This window comes from Ranitomeya variabilis, chromosome 6 (genome assembly GCF_051348905.1).
Source record: "Ranitomeya variabilis isolate aRanVar5 chromosome 6, aRanVar5.hap1, whole genome shotgun sequence".
Lineage (NCBI taxonomy): Eukaryota > Metazoa > Chordata > Amphibia > Anura > Dendrobatidae > Ranitomeya > Ranitomeya variabilis.
In genome coordinates, this window is record NC_135237.1 from 507,589,615 (window position 1) to 507,603,977 (window position 14,363).

General features: G+C 40.5%; 1 protein-coding gene across 6 annotated transcripts in view; it reads left to right on the forward strand.

Moving 5' to 3' along the window:
* The window catches only part of VPS13B (vacuolar protein sorting 13 homolog B), a 1,111,190-nt gene that overhangs the window by 484,843 nt on the left and 611,984 nt on the right, over positions 1–14,363 (forward strand). The window contains exon 20 of one of the 6 annotated variants that reach the window (XM_077270882.1): positions 8,608–8,754. The exons of the other annotated variants lie outside the window; for them this stretch is intronic. Within the exon in view, the coding sequence (XP_077126997.1) occupies positions 8,608–8,735 (128 nt within the window). The 3' untranslated portion in view covers positions 8,736–8,754. Of the gene's footprint in view, positions 1–8,607; positions 8,755–14,363 lie in introns of those variants that run through there. 6 annotated transcript variants of the gene reach the window in all.

Here is a 14,363-nt window from a genome sequence, read left to right on the forward strand (position 1 = left end):
AGTTGACGAATTTTGTGTTGCTCAATGGACGATAGTGAGAGTTTAGATATTTATTTTTGTCACTGTTTCCTACTATTTTATTCACTTTAAGGGTATGTGTCCACATTCTGGATTGCATCAGGATTTGGTCAGTATTTTACATCAGTATTTGTAAGCCAAAACCAGGAGTGGAACAATTAGAGGAAAAGTATAATAGAAACATATGCACCACTTCTGCATTTATCACCCACTCCTGGTTTTGGCTTACAAATACTGATGAAAAATCCTGACCAAATCCTGATGCAATCCTGAATGTGGACACATACCCTTACTCATAAAAGGAGTGAGTTAGGAAATCTGTATATGCCGTTTCTATATTTGTGTGATAACATGGCTGTAGGGTTCTGTTTAGTTTTCTGTATTCTATGAAGTGTGCTCACAATGGAGGGGAGAGGGACCGCATTTACATCCCATACGTACAGTCACATGAGCTGTACTTTGCTTTTTCTGCCAACAGTCTCTAATAATAGAGGATACTGGAATATATGATACAGATAATGTTTTCAGTGGTGTTATTACAGTTCTATGAAGATATTGTTCCAGTATTGGCACACTAGACAAAGGAACATGTAGATGCAAAACAGATGCACATTTGTGGCGGTTTGGTGAAGTTTAATGCCTTACAGAAAGAATGCATGGATTTAACCACAGCAGCGACATATTCTATATTACAGATCGTGGTTATGTCATCTACCTATATTGTCAATAATGAACCTGTCGGGGGTAATCACATTTGATATAAATGTAGGCATTCAAGCTCCATCTTTTAGGGACACTGTTGTTCTCTAATGTTTAAAAAAAGATCAAGAACAGCAGCCTGTTTCCTATATAGGCTGAAGTCAATATTTTGGAATGCTGGACTCTACATATCGTTCAAACTGCCTAGTGAATGTTTATGAAGATGTCTCACAAAGACGATACGTTAGGTCCCATTTATACAGGGCAATGATTGGGGAAGGAACATTCGTAGCAACGGTCTTTCTGACTTGGCATGTCGAAACATGCAAAACGCTAGTTCGTCCTTTGATTTTGTAACAGCCTATCACGTTCCCTAATCAGTTATTTTGTGTGTGTGTAGCCCATTCACTACTTCCATCTATCCCCCACCCCCTGAAGATGGCTGGACCATCATTGTAAATACATCATTGTAAATACACACCTGTACTTTGTATCTCCCCACCTCATTGTAGATTGTAAGCTCTCAGGAGCAGGGTCGTCTTGTGTTGCCTTAATTATTGCATTGTTAACATTGTTACTTATGACTGTTGTGTTTGAAGCTGTTAAACTGTAAAGCGCTTCGGAATATGTTGGCGCTATATAAATAAAGATTATTATTAACATCATTCTTGGCAGCACATTGTCCTCTGTAAACTGGATGTGCTGCCGATAAAATCTGTGCGCACAGAATTGTTATTGAACAACCATTGAATAAATCCCAATCAGAGATTGATTAACGGCCACTGTTGTCATGTCTAAACCCTGCATTAAATTCCCTTAATTTTACTTTACATAGAAAACAGCAAGTTGACCTGCTGATATTTGCAGATCAAGTCTTGCTTGCCATTTTTTTTTCCTTGCTGGCTAGTTTAGTCAACAGCTAACCATGTAATCCATAGTTTTCTAGAATGAGTCTTCATCCGGGTTAGCAGAGAATCCCCATCTATGCTTTCTGTGTGCCCTATATGTTGGTATATTGGCTTGGGTACTTTTATACTTGCCTTTAGCAGTTAGATTCACCATCACGTGGAGGTTCCTCCTGCACCGCTCCTGGATCTCTGAATTCCATTGCTCCAGGACAATCGCAAAGGAAGGGTAGACGCGAATATGCGCTGTACCTGATCTTCTCCTAGCTTTGCTCCGTAAATGATTTTACTAACTCCCCTCTCCCACTCTCTGACCTCAACCTTCTTTCATTCTCTGTCAAGAACTATTACCCTGCTCAGGACACCCCCACTTATAACACGTATAGGAATATACCTGCCAATAATACCCTGAAACTTATGAAGAATTTGCGGTCATCATTGGCCCCAATCTTCTCCCTCTCATGTCCTGACTCCGTTTTTAAACATTATAATAAAACACTGCAAACTGTCCTGGATGAAGCTGCACCTTCTACACATAGAACATCTTGGCAAAGATGGTGACAACCCTGGCACATGCTGCAGATATGTCTTCTACAGCAGTGCTCCAGGTGCGCCTAATCTTTGTGGAGAAAATCCAATCTGACGGAAGATTTCATCCATTGTAAGTTTATACTTACAACATGCTAATCTGCCCTTCACCTTTCCAAAGAAGCCTATCTCACCACACTCATCACCTTTTTATCCAACGATCCTAAAAGAGTATTTGACACTTTTTATTTTCTCCTCAGTCCAAGAGTGCATCAATCTCAGCACTGACGATCTGGACAATTATTCCAAAGAAAAAATTGATCACATCAGACAGGAATTTTTTTTTAACAATTCCCTAATATTATGCTTTTTCTTCCCTCTTGCACTGCATCTTGCTCACTTTCTGTCTTTGAACCAGTCACGGAAGAAGTTACCATGTTCCTCCCATCTTCTTACCCTACTTCCTGCATCAGTGACTATTCCCTCACATCTCCTTCTGCCCCTTTCCCCAGATGTCACCACTCACCTAACTGAAATATTTAATTTCTCTCTCTCTCTTATCTGGTATCTTTCCCTACTCCTTTAAACACACCAGCATACATCCAATACTTAAAAAAACATCCCCCAACCAGAACTGTTCTGCTAGACCTGTCTCTGATCTTCCCTTCATCTATAAACTCCTGGAATTGCTTGGTCCACTCCCATGTGATCCTCTGTCTCTCGGTTAACGCTTTTCTTGATCCTTTTCAATCTGATTTCCACTTTTTACACTTTACTGAAACAGCCCTAACTAAAGTCTCTAATGACCAGCCAACAACTAAATCTAATGTTCCCTACTCCATGCTGATTCTTCTGGATCTCTCTGCAGCATTCAACACTGTGAATCACCAGCTCTTCCCCACTATGTTCAATTCCATCGGGCTCAAGGATACTGCTCTCTTGGTTTTTCTCCTACCTCTCTGACCCATCTTTCATGATACTATTTGCTGGCTCCTCTTACGCTCCTCTTCCTCTAAGTCTTCCTCAGGGCTTAGTTCTAGGTGCCCTCCTCTTCTCCTTATATATTGCCCCTATTGGACAAACAATCAGTAGATTCGGTTTTCAGTTCCATCTTTATGCTCTTGACTCCCAATTATATACCTCGTCTCCTGACATCAACCCTTTATTGCTACAAAATACCAGTCACTGTCTTTCCGCTGTCTCTAACATTATGTCCTCCCTCTAATCTAAAATGGAATGTGTAAAAAACTGACCTCCTTGTGTTTCCTCCATCCCCTAACTTACCTATGCCTAATATTGCCATCTCTGTGTGTGGTTGAACCATTACTCCCCAGTAACATGCCCACTGTCTTGTTATCATATTTGATTCAGATAATTCATTCACCCCTTACATTCGATCACTCGTACCTCAAAAAAATCTCTAGAATTCAACCTTTTCTTACTTTTGACTTTGAATCAAATGCAAGTCTGTGAGTCAGTGAAAAAGTCAGACTACATTCAGATGCCATAGGAAAAGATAGAATCATTTTCCTTTTCTTGTTTGTTTCTCATTCGAGAAAAAACTGATGTGCAAATTGTCTCATCAGAGAGGAAGAGGTCTTGAATTGTAGTGTCTCCTATTGGAAGTAGCAATCTTGCAAGTCAATACTGACCCTGTAACGAGCCTTGCAATATGACTTAGGATAAAAGCCAAACCAGAGTCTCAATTTGCAGACAGTGTTTTGTGGTATTTCCCTTCATCAGTGAAAAGTATGAGATCTGATTTGGCTAGGTGAGAAGCGAATACTGAGATGTAAGGGGTGAGATTTCTCCTCGTGGAGAGTGACAAGCTAGGCTAGGCATTCAAGTATGAGGAGACCTAAACGCCTTATTTCCATACTGGCATGCCAGGCCTGTGTTGTCACTCTTCACAAGGAGAAACCTGATGAGACTCTTCCCAAACTCTGATGGTAAAAATGGTCACACTGACCAATCCCTGTTGGAACCTTTACAGAATAAAACACTACGGAAACTCAGACTGATTTTCTCGTACAAGAACACCGCGTATATATATATATATATATATATATATATATATATATATATATATATATATCTATCCTGAATATTCGTTCATAACGTCTACCATATGTTAGTTATGGTTGGCCAAAAAGATTGTGCACACATGGCACTTGTATGCCAAAAGGATTTGCAGAGACAAGCACATGATGCCTCGCTGCCAATCTCATAATTAGCACATGATGCACGCTCTTAATGACGAAGTGATCAGGAGCCCAGGAATGTGCTCAATAGGGGCAGTTGCACATTAGCATGCTGCACTTCATTAGAAGTGTCTAATGTCAGATTCCCTTTAGCTATGGAAGGATTGAGTGTGTGTGAGCACTGACATGTGTCTAACCCCAATCATGATGGAAGAACTCCCTCTTTCCTTGATTGTGCAGACTGTGCTTGGCGCTCAGCAGAGGCCATTCGGCTGCTATTAGCTCTTCGCTGAGAGTTTATATAGTAATGTTGTGAAGAACAAACACTGATAGATTCGCCAGAAAGCAGCAAAGGTTAAAGTGATTTCTGTTAGTCTTTTACATTTTCTTTTTCCTGGAATGCTTCATCCAGAAGAAAAAGCTGCTTCCACTTAAACATCCATTTTTCTCAGGGTTTTCACACTAAAAAAACTACCATGTTCGCCTTCTGCTAAAGTAGTCATAGTCATGAGTTTTATGATGGGTCTTACATGACTTGACATCCTAATTGGGCTGCATACAGTGCGAGAGCGTCTTCTGTGTGACTATGCAGCCATTAGGAGTTAGGACTCGGGAATAGAAATCTTTCTTTTAGTTTGGCTAGTCACATCCATTAGCTATTTGTTACTTTTCTCTCAATGCCACCATAAACATTCACACTTGACTGAGTATGCATTCTTATTTCAGCGGAGGAAGGAAAAGAAGCCGCTCCCGGACACCATTTGCACTCAGTAATCTCCCATGAAAACAAAGTGATTGTGCATGTTGAAATCCCATGGGTGCAATCCCTTTTTTCCCTACAACATTTGCATTCAGAGGGTAGTCTTCGTCAGGCCTCCACTTGAGATGGTAGGCAGATCCTGTTAATACTTGCGTGTTCAGCTTACTTTTTTCTCTTGCACAACCAAGTTTTCGGATTTCTGCCTGAAAAAGCCATGTGAAAAAAATGCTTCAAAAACATTTCATTTTCAGCATCTTTTTTATTGCATAGTGTTTATTGTGGTTTTCATGTATAGAGTGTTTTTTTCTTCTTCATTTGATACCAATATCAAATTTGGAGTGTTTTGTTTTTTTCTAGCAGAAACACCTGAAGAGTTGTTAGGATATGGTCACATAGGCCCAGTTTCTTCTTTGCATTGCACCTGTTTTTTGTTTAGTTTTGTGTCTTTTGCTCCTATTTTTTGTTTGCACTAAATTCATTATTCTATTTCACCTGTTTTTAAATATATTTTTTATGTACCCCCCTCCCGCTTTGTGAGTATAATGTAGTAATTTGTCAATTGCAACTATTTAAAAAGTTGCTCAATTTCACTCCAGTCTCCCCGGTGTATTTTCAAGTATGCCAAATATTTGGTGCAGTTTTTTTTTTGCAACTTGTGGTGTCAAAAGCCATTCAAGAATGGAAAATAGCCCTTTTATGCAGAGGTTGCAGCCCACAGTCGTAGTGTATACACAGGTACTGATCTTCGATCTGCTGCCAACAGCTATCTCTTCCGATTCTCCACTATACAAGAAGGTTCAGCCATCTGTTTTTCCTGGGAAGAGGGGAGAACAAAATGACGGGACATATGAATTCCAAGTGCCCAATCTTTCTCAGATTAGAAGACACCCCCCACCCTACACTTTAGATAGCCAGATGGTCTTCCTTTTACCTGTTCTTAAAAGGAACCTGTCAGCAGGATTGTGCACAGTAACCTACAGACAGTGTCAGGTCGGCACCGTTATACTGATCAAGATGATACCTTTGTTGATGATATCCATCTTGTGGTTGTTTTATCTTTATTTTCAGTTTTGTGTTAATGATATGCCCTAGAACAACATCTTTTTTGCACTAAAAGTGCATTTGCATTGGCTGATTCTCACTCGGCAGCACATGGTCTTGTGTAAACAGGACAAGTGCTGCCGAGAACAATGACATTTTGCGCTCACATAGTGATCATAGTAAGAATTGTTCTGCGAAGTGTGGTCGGCTATTAAACGAACGCCGTTCGGCTTCCAAGTAGCCAATCTGCGGTTATTTAACAGCTGCGGTCGGCCAGTATAGCTGCTCCCATAGTGACTCACCATTTTATTTCAGTACGGTTGGGTAGGAAGGGGAGTTAATGAGTCTGATGAAATCTAAACTTAGATTTTGTTCCCTTGCAGATTCTTTCCTTTAACAATACCTCGGATTCCGCACAGCGGTGTTCTGTGTGTACTGATTGTTATTCTGGGCACTGGATTAGTGCTTAATAAATCTAAAATGATTGGGAAAATCATTTATAAAGCTCTCACCCTGACTGTTGGCAGCGTCTGGTAACGCTGTGTGATTGATGCTTGTAGTTAATAGTTTTCTGATTTAGACTCATTTGTCACTGATGCATGTGTTAGTAATCTGCATACAATGTACGGTATTATTGTCATTCTGGCTTTCAGATGAGTTACTAATTCTGGTCGAAGACCTAAGCTGGAACCAAACTTTTTTTTTATTTTTTATGTGAACAGTTAAAATGGCAGAAGCAGAAAGTGCATGGTAATTCTATTGAACAGGGGTAGGTGAGTGCCATCATTTATGTTGGGGAGACGATAAGATTGGATATGTTTTTGGGGAACAGATCTGGTGGCCATCAGAGCCTGCTGAGTGCTCAAGCAAAGATATGACTCCAAAGCCAATCAGTCTCAAGATTTCATTATACAAACTGCATACATTAGCATATATTACTCTTGGACTACATGAGGCTGGTGCCCTTTTAATATCTGGATCATTAAGCCATTCTAACATGGATGTTTCAAAGCAAGTATACCAGCCTCATCGGGTCAAAGAGATTTATTCAGTAACATTTGTAATGAGAAATTCAGGGACAGATCTGCTTTAATGTTTAGTAATAGAAACGGTACCCATCTTTTTTTTAACTCAAATATGTTTTATTAAGTATAAAATTCCAATAAAACATTTGACATTAAGACATATATTTTCATTTTCCCCACCATTAACCCCCCTTCCCCACCCCTCCCCTTCCCTTTTAGACAGCTCTCGCTCTTCTCTTAACATGTCTTGTAACATTATATACATTATCCATATGTAGTGACTTCCATTATGAACATATAAACCATTATTATATAGGCGAACCCTCCTCAGGCCTTACTTCCCTTAACCTCCCCCTAACCTAGTTCCAGCCAAGGCGTCCACAATTTATCATACTGGACCATCTTCCCTCTTTTCTGATATACATCCTTTTCCAGGGTAATGACCTGCTTCACATATTTAATATATTCTCCCCTCGAGAAACGGTACCATCTCATTTTTTTTTCTTGCCATGTGGTCCCATGGTGGCATCCTTTAAGACCATGACCCCCGTCAAATGTATATACCTGACAAAAGATGCTAATTCCTATGCTAGGATATAATTGACAAATATGTTCTTTAAAGAGTAAACTTTAAATAATTTTTGTATATTTTGTAGACACTTTCCATGTTGGCAAATTGGTGAGCGGGGCAGGTTCTGAGCTCACCCAATCCCCACCCAATCACTCCAAAAACAGCTGAATATTATGCCGTGTGTGGGAGAGGACAGAGTACCAATGTGCATGGGAGATGGATAATATTTAATTTCCTCAGTGGTAACACAGGAGTAAAACGGAGTACCTGCTGCTAGGTTTACAAATAGTTTACATCTGATAATGGGGGGCACAGCAGAAGGATATCCTGTAATTGTCTTCATCAGGGGAGCATGCTAACTATGAAAGGGATAGTCCGGAGCCCATAGTCTCTTTAGCATTCTCACTCTCTTCTGATATGCAGCTCATGAATCTACATACCTCCCATTTTTAAAATACAGGAAAGAGGGACAGACACCGTGGCACGCCAGCACACTGCGGCAATTTTTAACCTGCCCAGTCCTTGTGCACCCACACAAAAAATATTGTTCCTAGTGAAGCCCATTAGTATTCACACACTGTACAGTACCACTTTCAGGGCCCCACTTTCATAGTGTGATGACTCCTCAGTCTCTCCTACATATACGCATTATGATGTCCTCCACATACACACATTTTCCACACAGCACCCTACACACACAGTATTATGTCCACACAGTATGATGCCCCACACAAAGTATGATGCCTGTGTAATAAGAAGCAGTGATATCTCTCGAGAACTGATGCAGAATGTTCCATTAATGAGGAGAGGCTGGTCACCTAAAATCAAACGGAACCAAATTGTGCTGGAAAATTTGCAGGTGGAGCGACTTTGTGTGCTGGACTGGATCAGGTGACCCACAGGAAGGACTTCCCTGATATAAAAGCCACAAGGAGATTTGGTGTCAGGGAAGAGAGCGGAACAGACATGCTCCAGAGACACCACTGAGACCATCGTGACAGCCGTCAGTGGGTAGTCTTCACCACCCAGGTGCCAGTCACCACCTGGCAAGGTCCGGATTCCCCACAGGAGATCTCCAACTACAGCCTACGCTGGTCAGAGCCAGGAACTGCTCCCTGCGCTGGTCCAGCCTTTGAGGTCCAATGTCGCTTGTCAAGAGCCGAGGCCTAGTCCTCTCCAACGACTGTCAAACCAAGTAGAGCCGGGAGGAGCTGCAACAGGAGAGGCACGTCTGCGATTACAGAGAGACAGCGGGAGTGAACAGGGCCATCACTTCCAGCTATCATCTACGGTACCTGGGCTGTCTGGACTAGGATTACAGGTTGGGAGGGGGCGGTTGGTGCTTGGGAGGATCAGTTGGCTTTGATTGACTGTCAGAAAGTGACTAGCAGCCCAGCGGGAAAACCCGGAGACCCCCACTAGGGCCAGTGCTTCAGTGAGAACTTACATGGTCACTACCGTGACTGGGCGCACAACCTTTCTGAAAAGAACAATAATGTTAAATAGTGAAAGACTTTCTTGGCTAGTCTAAACTTTTTGTTAGTCCTTATACTGTTGATTTACATAGTTTCTTACGCTGTTTAAACTTACTGCTGTATATAGATAGAATTATATCTACCCCTGGCTGTTCCTGTCTCATGATCGCTGTTCCTTGCATCCAGACACTTGCACAGTACATTCCCCACACACAGTATGATGCCCTCACAGATCCGCACACAGTATAATGCTCAAACAGTGGCCCTCACAGCACTCCTACAGAGAATAATGCCCAGCTGTCCCACTTACACAGTATGATGCCACTGCAATCCCCATCACACTGTATGATGCCCACACAATTCCCCTTACACAGTATGATGCCCCTCCAGAGCCCCTCACACCCACAAAACATCTTCTATTTAACCATATCTATGTTCTGAGGACACCGATTCAGTTGAAGTCAGGATATAGCCTCACCCTTGCAGGACAGCTACCCAAATTTGGATGTCTCTGGCCAAATCTGGGACAGTTGGGAGATGTGAATCTAGCTGAGTAATACATACAGACAGGTACAAATGTTAATCAGTGACTTTATCCAAGCCTACATGATAGTTGCACTGCTTTTCTTTTATCAGTGTCCCTGCCCGTTAATACAACAGGAAAGCAAATACGGATTTAGGAAGTAGACATAAAATCGCCTAGATTTGTGCATTTATTTTTCCAAAACATTCCTCCTGTGCACTTGCTTCAGCCTCCAACTATGAAATAAAATTACTTAGTAGAAAAAGTCAAAATCAAACATTTGTGTTTCCGCGTTGGAGGGATTTATTCATGGATGTGTATATGCGTAGCTCCCACCTTCAAGAAGTGCATCTTTTTATAAATTCTTGTGTCTGTTATGTGTCCAAAATAAATGTTAGGGCACTTACTGGTTGTCCTGCCACATACCTGAAGGATGAACAGAGTCCTGTGTAACAGGAAGCATGCACGTTTTCATTGCCGACCATCTTTTATAGCCGTGTATAAACATTTTTTTATTTTAATCCCCCGTTCTATAGATAAATAGAAGGACAATTTCTTACGTTTCATGGTTGGAACAAGAACCTTGAGTCATCTTGTTCCTGCCTAGGATTTATGGCAATGTGAGATAGCCTTGGATCTTTTCTGTTTTTCAAAGAGTTGCTAGCACATTCTGTCTTCACTAATCTGACATGAACGCACACTTGTTCTCCAAGGAAATCTATCACTGCACTGTGTTACTCAGTCCCACTGTGTTCCAAGGAGGTTATAAAGAATTACACTATTTAGGAGCTTCATGGACGTATATACCAGTTCTTTGCTTCTAATAACCTAGAATAATCAAATTATTTGCTATGATATGACCAAAGCTTGGGCAGTAATTGCTCGACTCTGTCACCCTGAATAGTATAGTCTCATGGTATTAAATTGCTTGAGTTAGTAGCATGAAAATAAGAAAGTTTTTAATTGACTTGTTTTTTTTTCTATCTGTTTTCATTCTCCTCCTGTGAAAGCTTTTGTCTTACATAGTGTACAGTTTGTTTCCATGGAGCTTGGCCACTAGAGACTCGCTGAGTGTGCAAAATATTTATATTCCAGGAAAGGTATTAACTCCTAACAAAAAAGTAATTGACTTCATAATGAATAGTCATTCAGTTGCTTAATATATTTCCTTCACTCCTCTTTTTTTAAAGATATTTTTTGCTGACTTTTAAAAGGATGCTTCATTATTTACTCCTAGTACATAAAAACTTGTCCGGGTCATTTGATGTACAAACCGGTGCAGGACTCGTTCCATAATGTGCAGTAGAGTATCTCGAAACACGTGGGTCCCAATGCTAAATCTTCATCAGGTCCGCCAATACCATAGGTCTTTAATAGTAATAGTCTTTTCAAGTTGACCAAAGGGACCTTTTGAGCTCCAAGCTCGGGTGTTTTGCTAACCCCTGCACCTATTACAGTTACACCCCTGAGCTTGTATAACAGAGCCGTGCACCTGGATATCAATCACATGCCCATCAGGCAGAGATTTTGAGAACCAAGGGGAATTTTTTTTTTTTTTAATTTTGTTTCATGTAAAACTAGTATTCATTTTCTATATTTACTGGAGCAGCACAAATGGGGGAGGTATTCAGTTTAAATAAATTAAAAAATGAGAAAGCGGTTCTGTTTATTAGAGTTTTTACTGGTTCTTTCATATGTACACTATGGAGCTAATCACGTGCCTAGAAAATTTGTGGTACTACCTTCTAATTTTTTGGAAACAGGACTCTGCGTGTTTGGAATGAATCAGGGCTGATGGGTTTTGTAAATTGACTTACTATGGTTAGCTAAATGGCTGAGTCGGTTCAGACAAGGTCATATGGAAGAAAACATTTCCAGCTTCTAATGTGGCACATCAAAATGTTGTTTTCAAAATTGCACCCGTCACTGTTATTAAAGTATCTTAGAGATGACAATGTGATGCAGCCATGTTTTAAGTGAATTATTTTAGTTTTCAAGTTTTCTCCTATGGATCTTTTATTTCTTAGATTTGATTTTATTAAAAGAAATTTTGAAACGTATGAAACGGCAAAAGAAAAATAAATAAAATATGCATAAATCACTGACATTTTTCTGCCCCTTTTCTATTTGGCATGGGACCGAGCGATGAGAAGCATTGAAGGCCTATTGTTAGGATAGAACATAAGTTTCTACATTTTAGAGAACCATTTTGTGCAGTTCTTTATCGTTATATGAAGATTTCACCAATCATCGTTTAGTTAATTGTATACGGCACCTCTAGTCTTATATAGACTATGTACAGTAGAATTTACACCTCTGCACCGCATAGACTTTCTCCTCTCTCTTTTGTCGTCTCTCTCGACATAAAGCCCTGAAATGCACACATGTTGAAGTAATTGTTCTGGCACACTGACAGCTTGTCAGCAGAAAGACAACATATTTATCTGGGAGCAAAAACTGCTCAGCAAAACTTTGCCAAAACACTGTCATTTCACAGACCATTTTTTAGAAAACAAGTTTTACCTGAATTTCCCCAAAACATTACAATAGAGGCATAACAGATATGGAAAACCGCCCGTAAATCTTTGCCATATGTGTATAGCGTGCTTTACCCGTTAATGTTTAATATGGTAATATTAAGGGGTTATTCTCATCTTCTTTGATTAGGAGGGCACCACTAGATGGCTTGTGGGTCTCACATTTTCTGCAATATGCACTCCCAGCCAGCATCTATAGGAAAAAGCCCATGTCCAGCCACCACGCCGAGGCAACAGTGGTGGCCACTGACTTTCTTACGAGCTATAAACATTGAAAAGGATGACTTGGATAACTAGATAAAGGAAGTCATTTAGTAAATTGCTTATTTTTTGGCCTCATTCACATGCACAGTATTTTACATCCGTATTTGTAAGCCAAAATCTGTTGAGGAGCATTCAAAGAAAAAGTAAAATAGAAAGACGTGCTGTGGATTTGGAATCAATGTATACCGTGAATTTGTGGGGGATTTTACAGCCACACTACTTTTACATCTGCGCAATTTATTCTGCGGGTGCACAGCAGAAATACTTTGTGGGTACATACCCTTACGTAAAAAGGATTCCCCCATACCTATTCGATAGCAGTTGGCCAAACAATCTCCCAACTCCTCCATACACAGGAACCCTTGGCCAGGCTAAGCTGTGTTCTCCGCGAGAGTTCTCCGCAGATTTTATCGAAGTGTAACAAAATGAATGGCGGCTAAAATTCACCAAGCTGGATCCTTCTCTCCTTCAACATTATCTTTCGGAGGTGAAATTGGAAGCCCCCAAACAACTTAGAATGTTGGCCCATTCCGGCGATATCGGTGGGCTCACAGACTTTAGTCTAATATGTATGAGGGCTTAAAGTATGATGTGATTCAAGCAACAATTGAGACAATAAAGGTATTTGCTGGTGGTGCCAGGAATGTGGCGTGTCTGCACATAATGTATAAAGCACAAATAGCGTAAAGTTTGGACGTGTATTTGCAGTGACGTTCATAGAATTCTTAATCTAAAACATTCCTGCTCTGGCCTCTTCTGAATTGCTGATCTTGTTGGCTATTGGGCTTCTTTTTCAGTCTGTGACAGTTTTGGCAAGTGTGGAAGAAAGTAATAAAGAGCCAGCAAGCCATGGGGGTCAGTGACATAGTTGGCAAGATTCCTATCTTTTTTGTTTGGCACGTTAACGCTGGGATTTACCAGAATGCATAAAACATAATCGATATTTAGACGATATTTTCATTTTGCTCTATAATACTTTTTGTTTGTTTGTTTTTGGGTGATTTGTCTTTGTAATTGATGTTCGCATCTATTCTGTTTGCAGAGACAACTTTTTGTCATGCTTAAACCTTACTCCTGCCAACTCCACTACTTATTCAGCACTACAGCTTGTATGTCCTCTCAAATGTGTTGAAATCCACCATTCCACCTCTGGTTAGTTAACTAGAAAATGTCCTTCCAGAAATTCCTATTGTAAAGTTAAAGGGGTTGTCCACTATTTGTTCTTCGTATAAAAATTGACTTATTGTAGTGCTAAAATGAAAAAAATCCACTTACTCACCCTCTTTGCTCCTACCGCTCATCCGTACTGCTTCCAGTGTCCCCCACCGATCTCTCGGCTTCCTCCGGGCTCTCTGCTTCCTCCGGCAGCAGCCATTGATTGAAGAAAGAGCTAGGGATGGTAGATTAAAAACTGTCCCAAAGTGTTTTTAACATAAGTAGAAGTAATGCTCAATCCCTTTAAATGGAGCACCTGTTCCCTATTATTGCCCGTGTAAAATTTCCAAGGGATCAGATTGTTGACAATTGAACACTGATTGGAAATCTTTTATATACGTGCTTAAAAATCATCAATTTTCGATCGTACACCCCTTAGTGCAAACAGGGATGTGCTGCCTACAGTAAAGACTCGGCACAATAATTACTACATGTACGAGTGGCATCCCTTTAATTGACATCCTCTCGGCAGCTCATCTGCTCGTGTAAAAGTGGCCGTAGTTTGCTGTAATGGCTTGGATGTAGATAGCTGGTATAGAGCTTGCCATACATTTATTATACAACATATGTATAATTTATAGCAATGTATGGATGATGATGT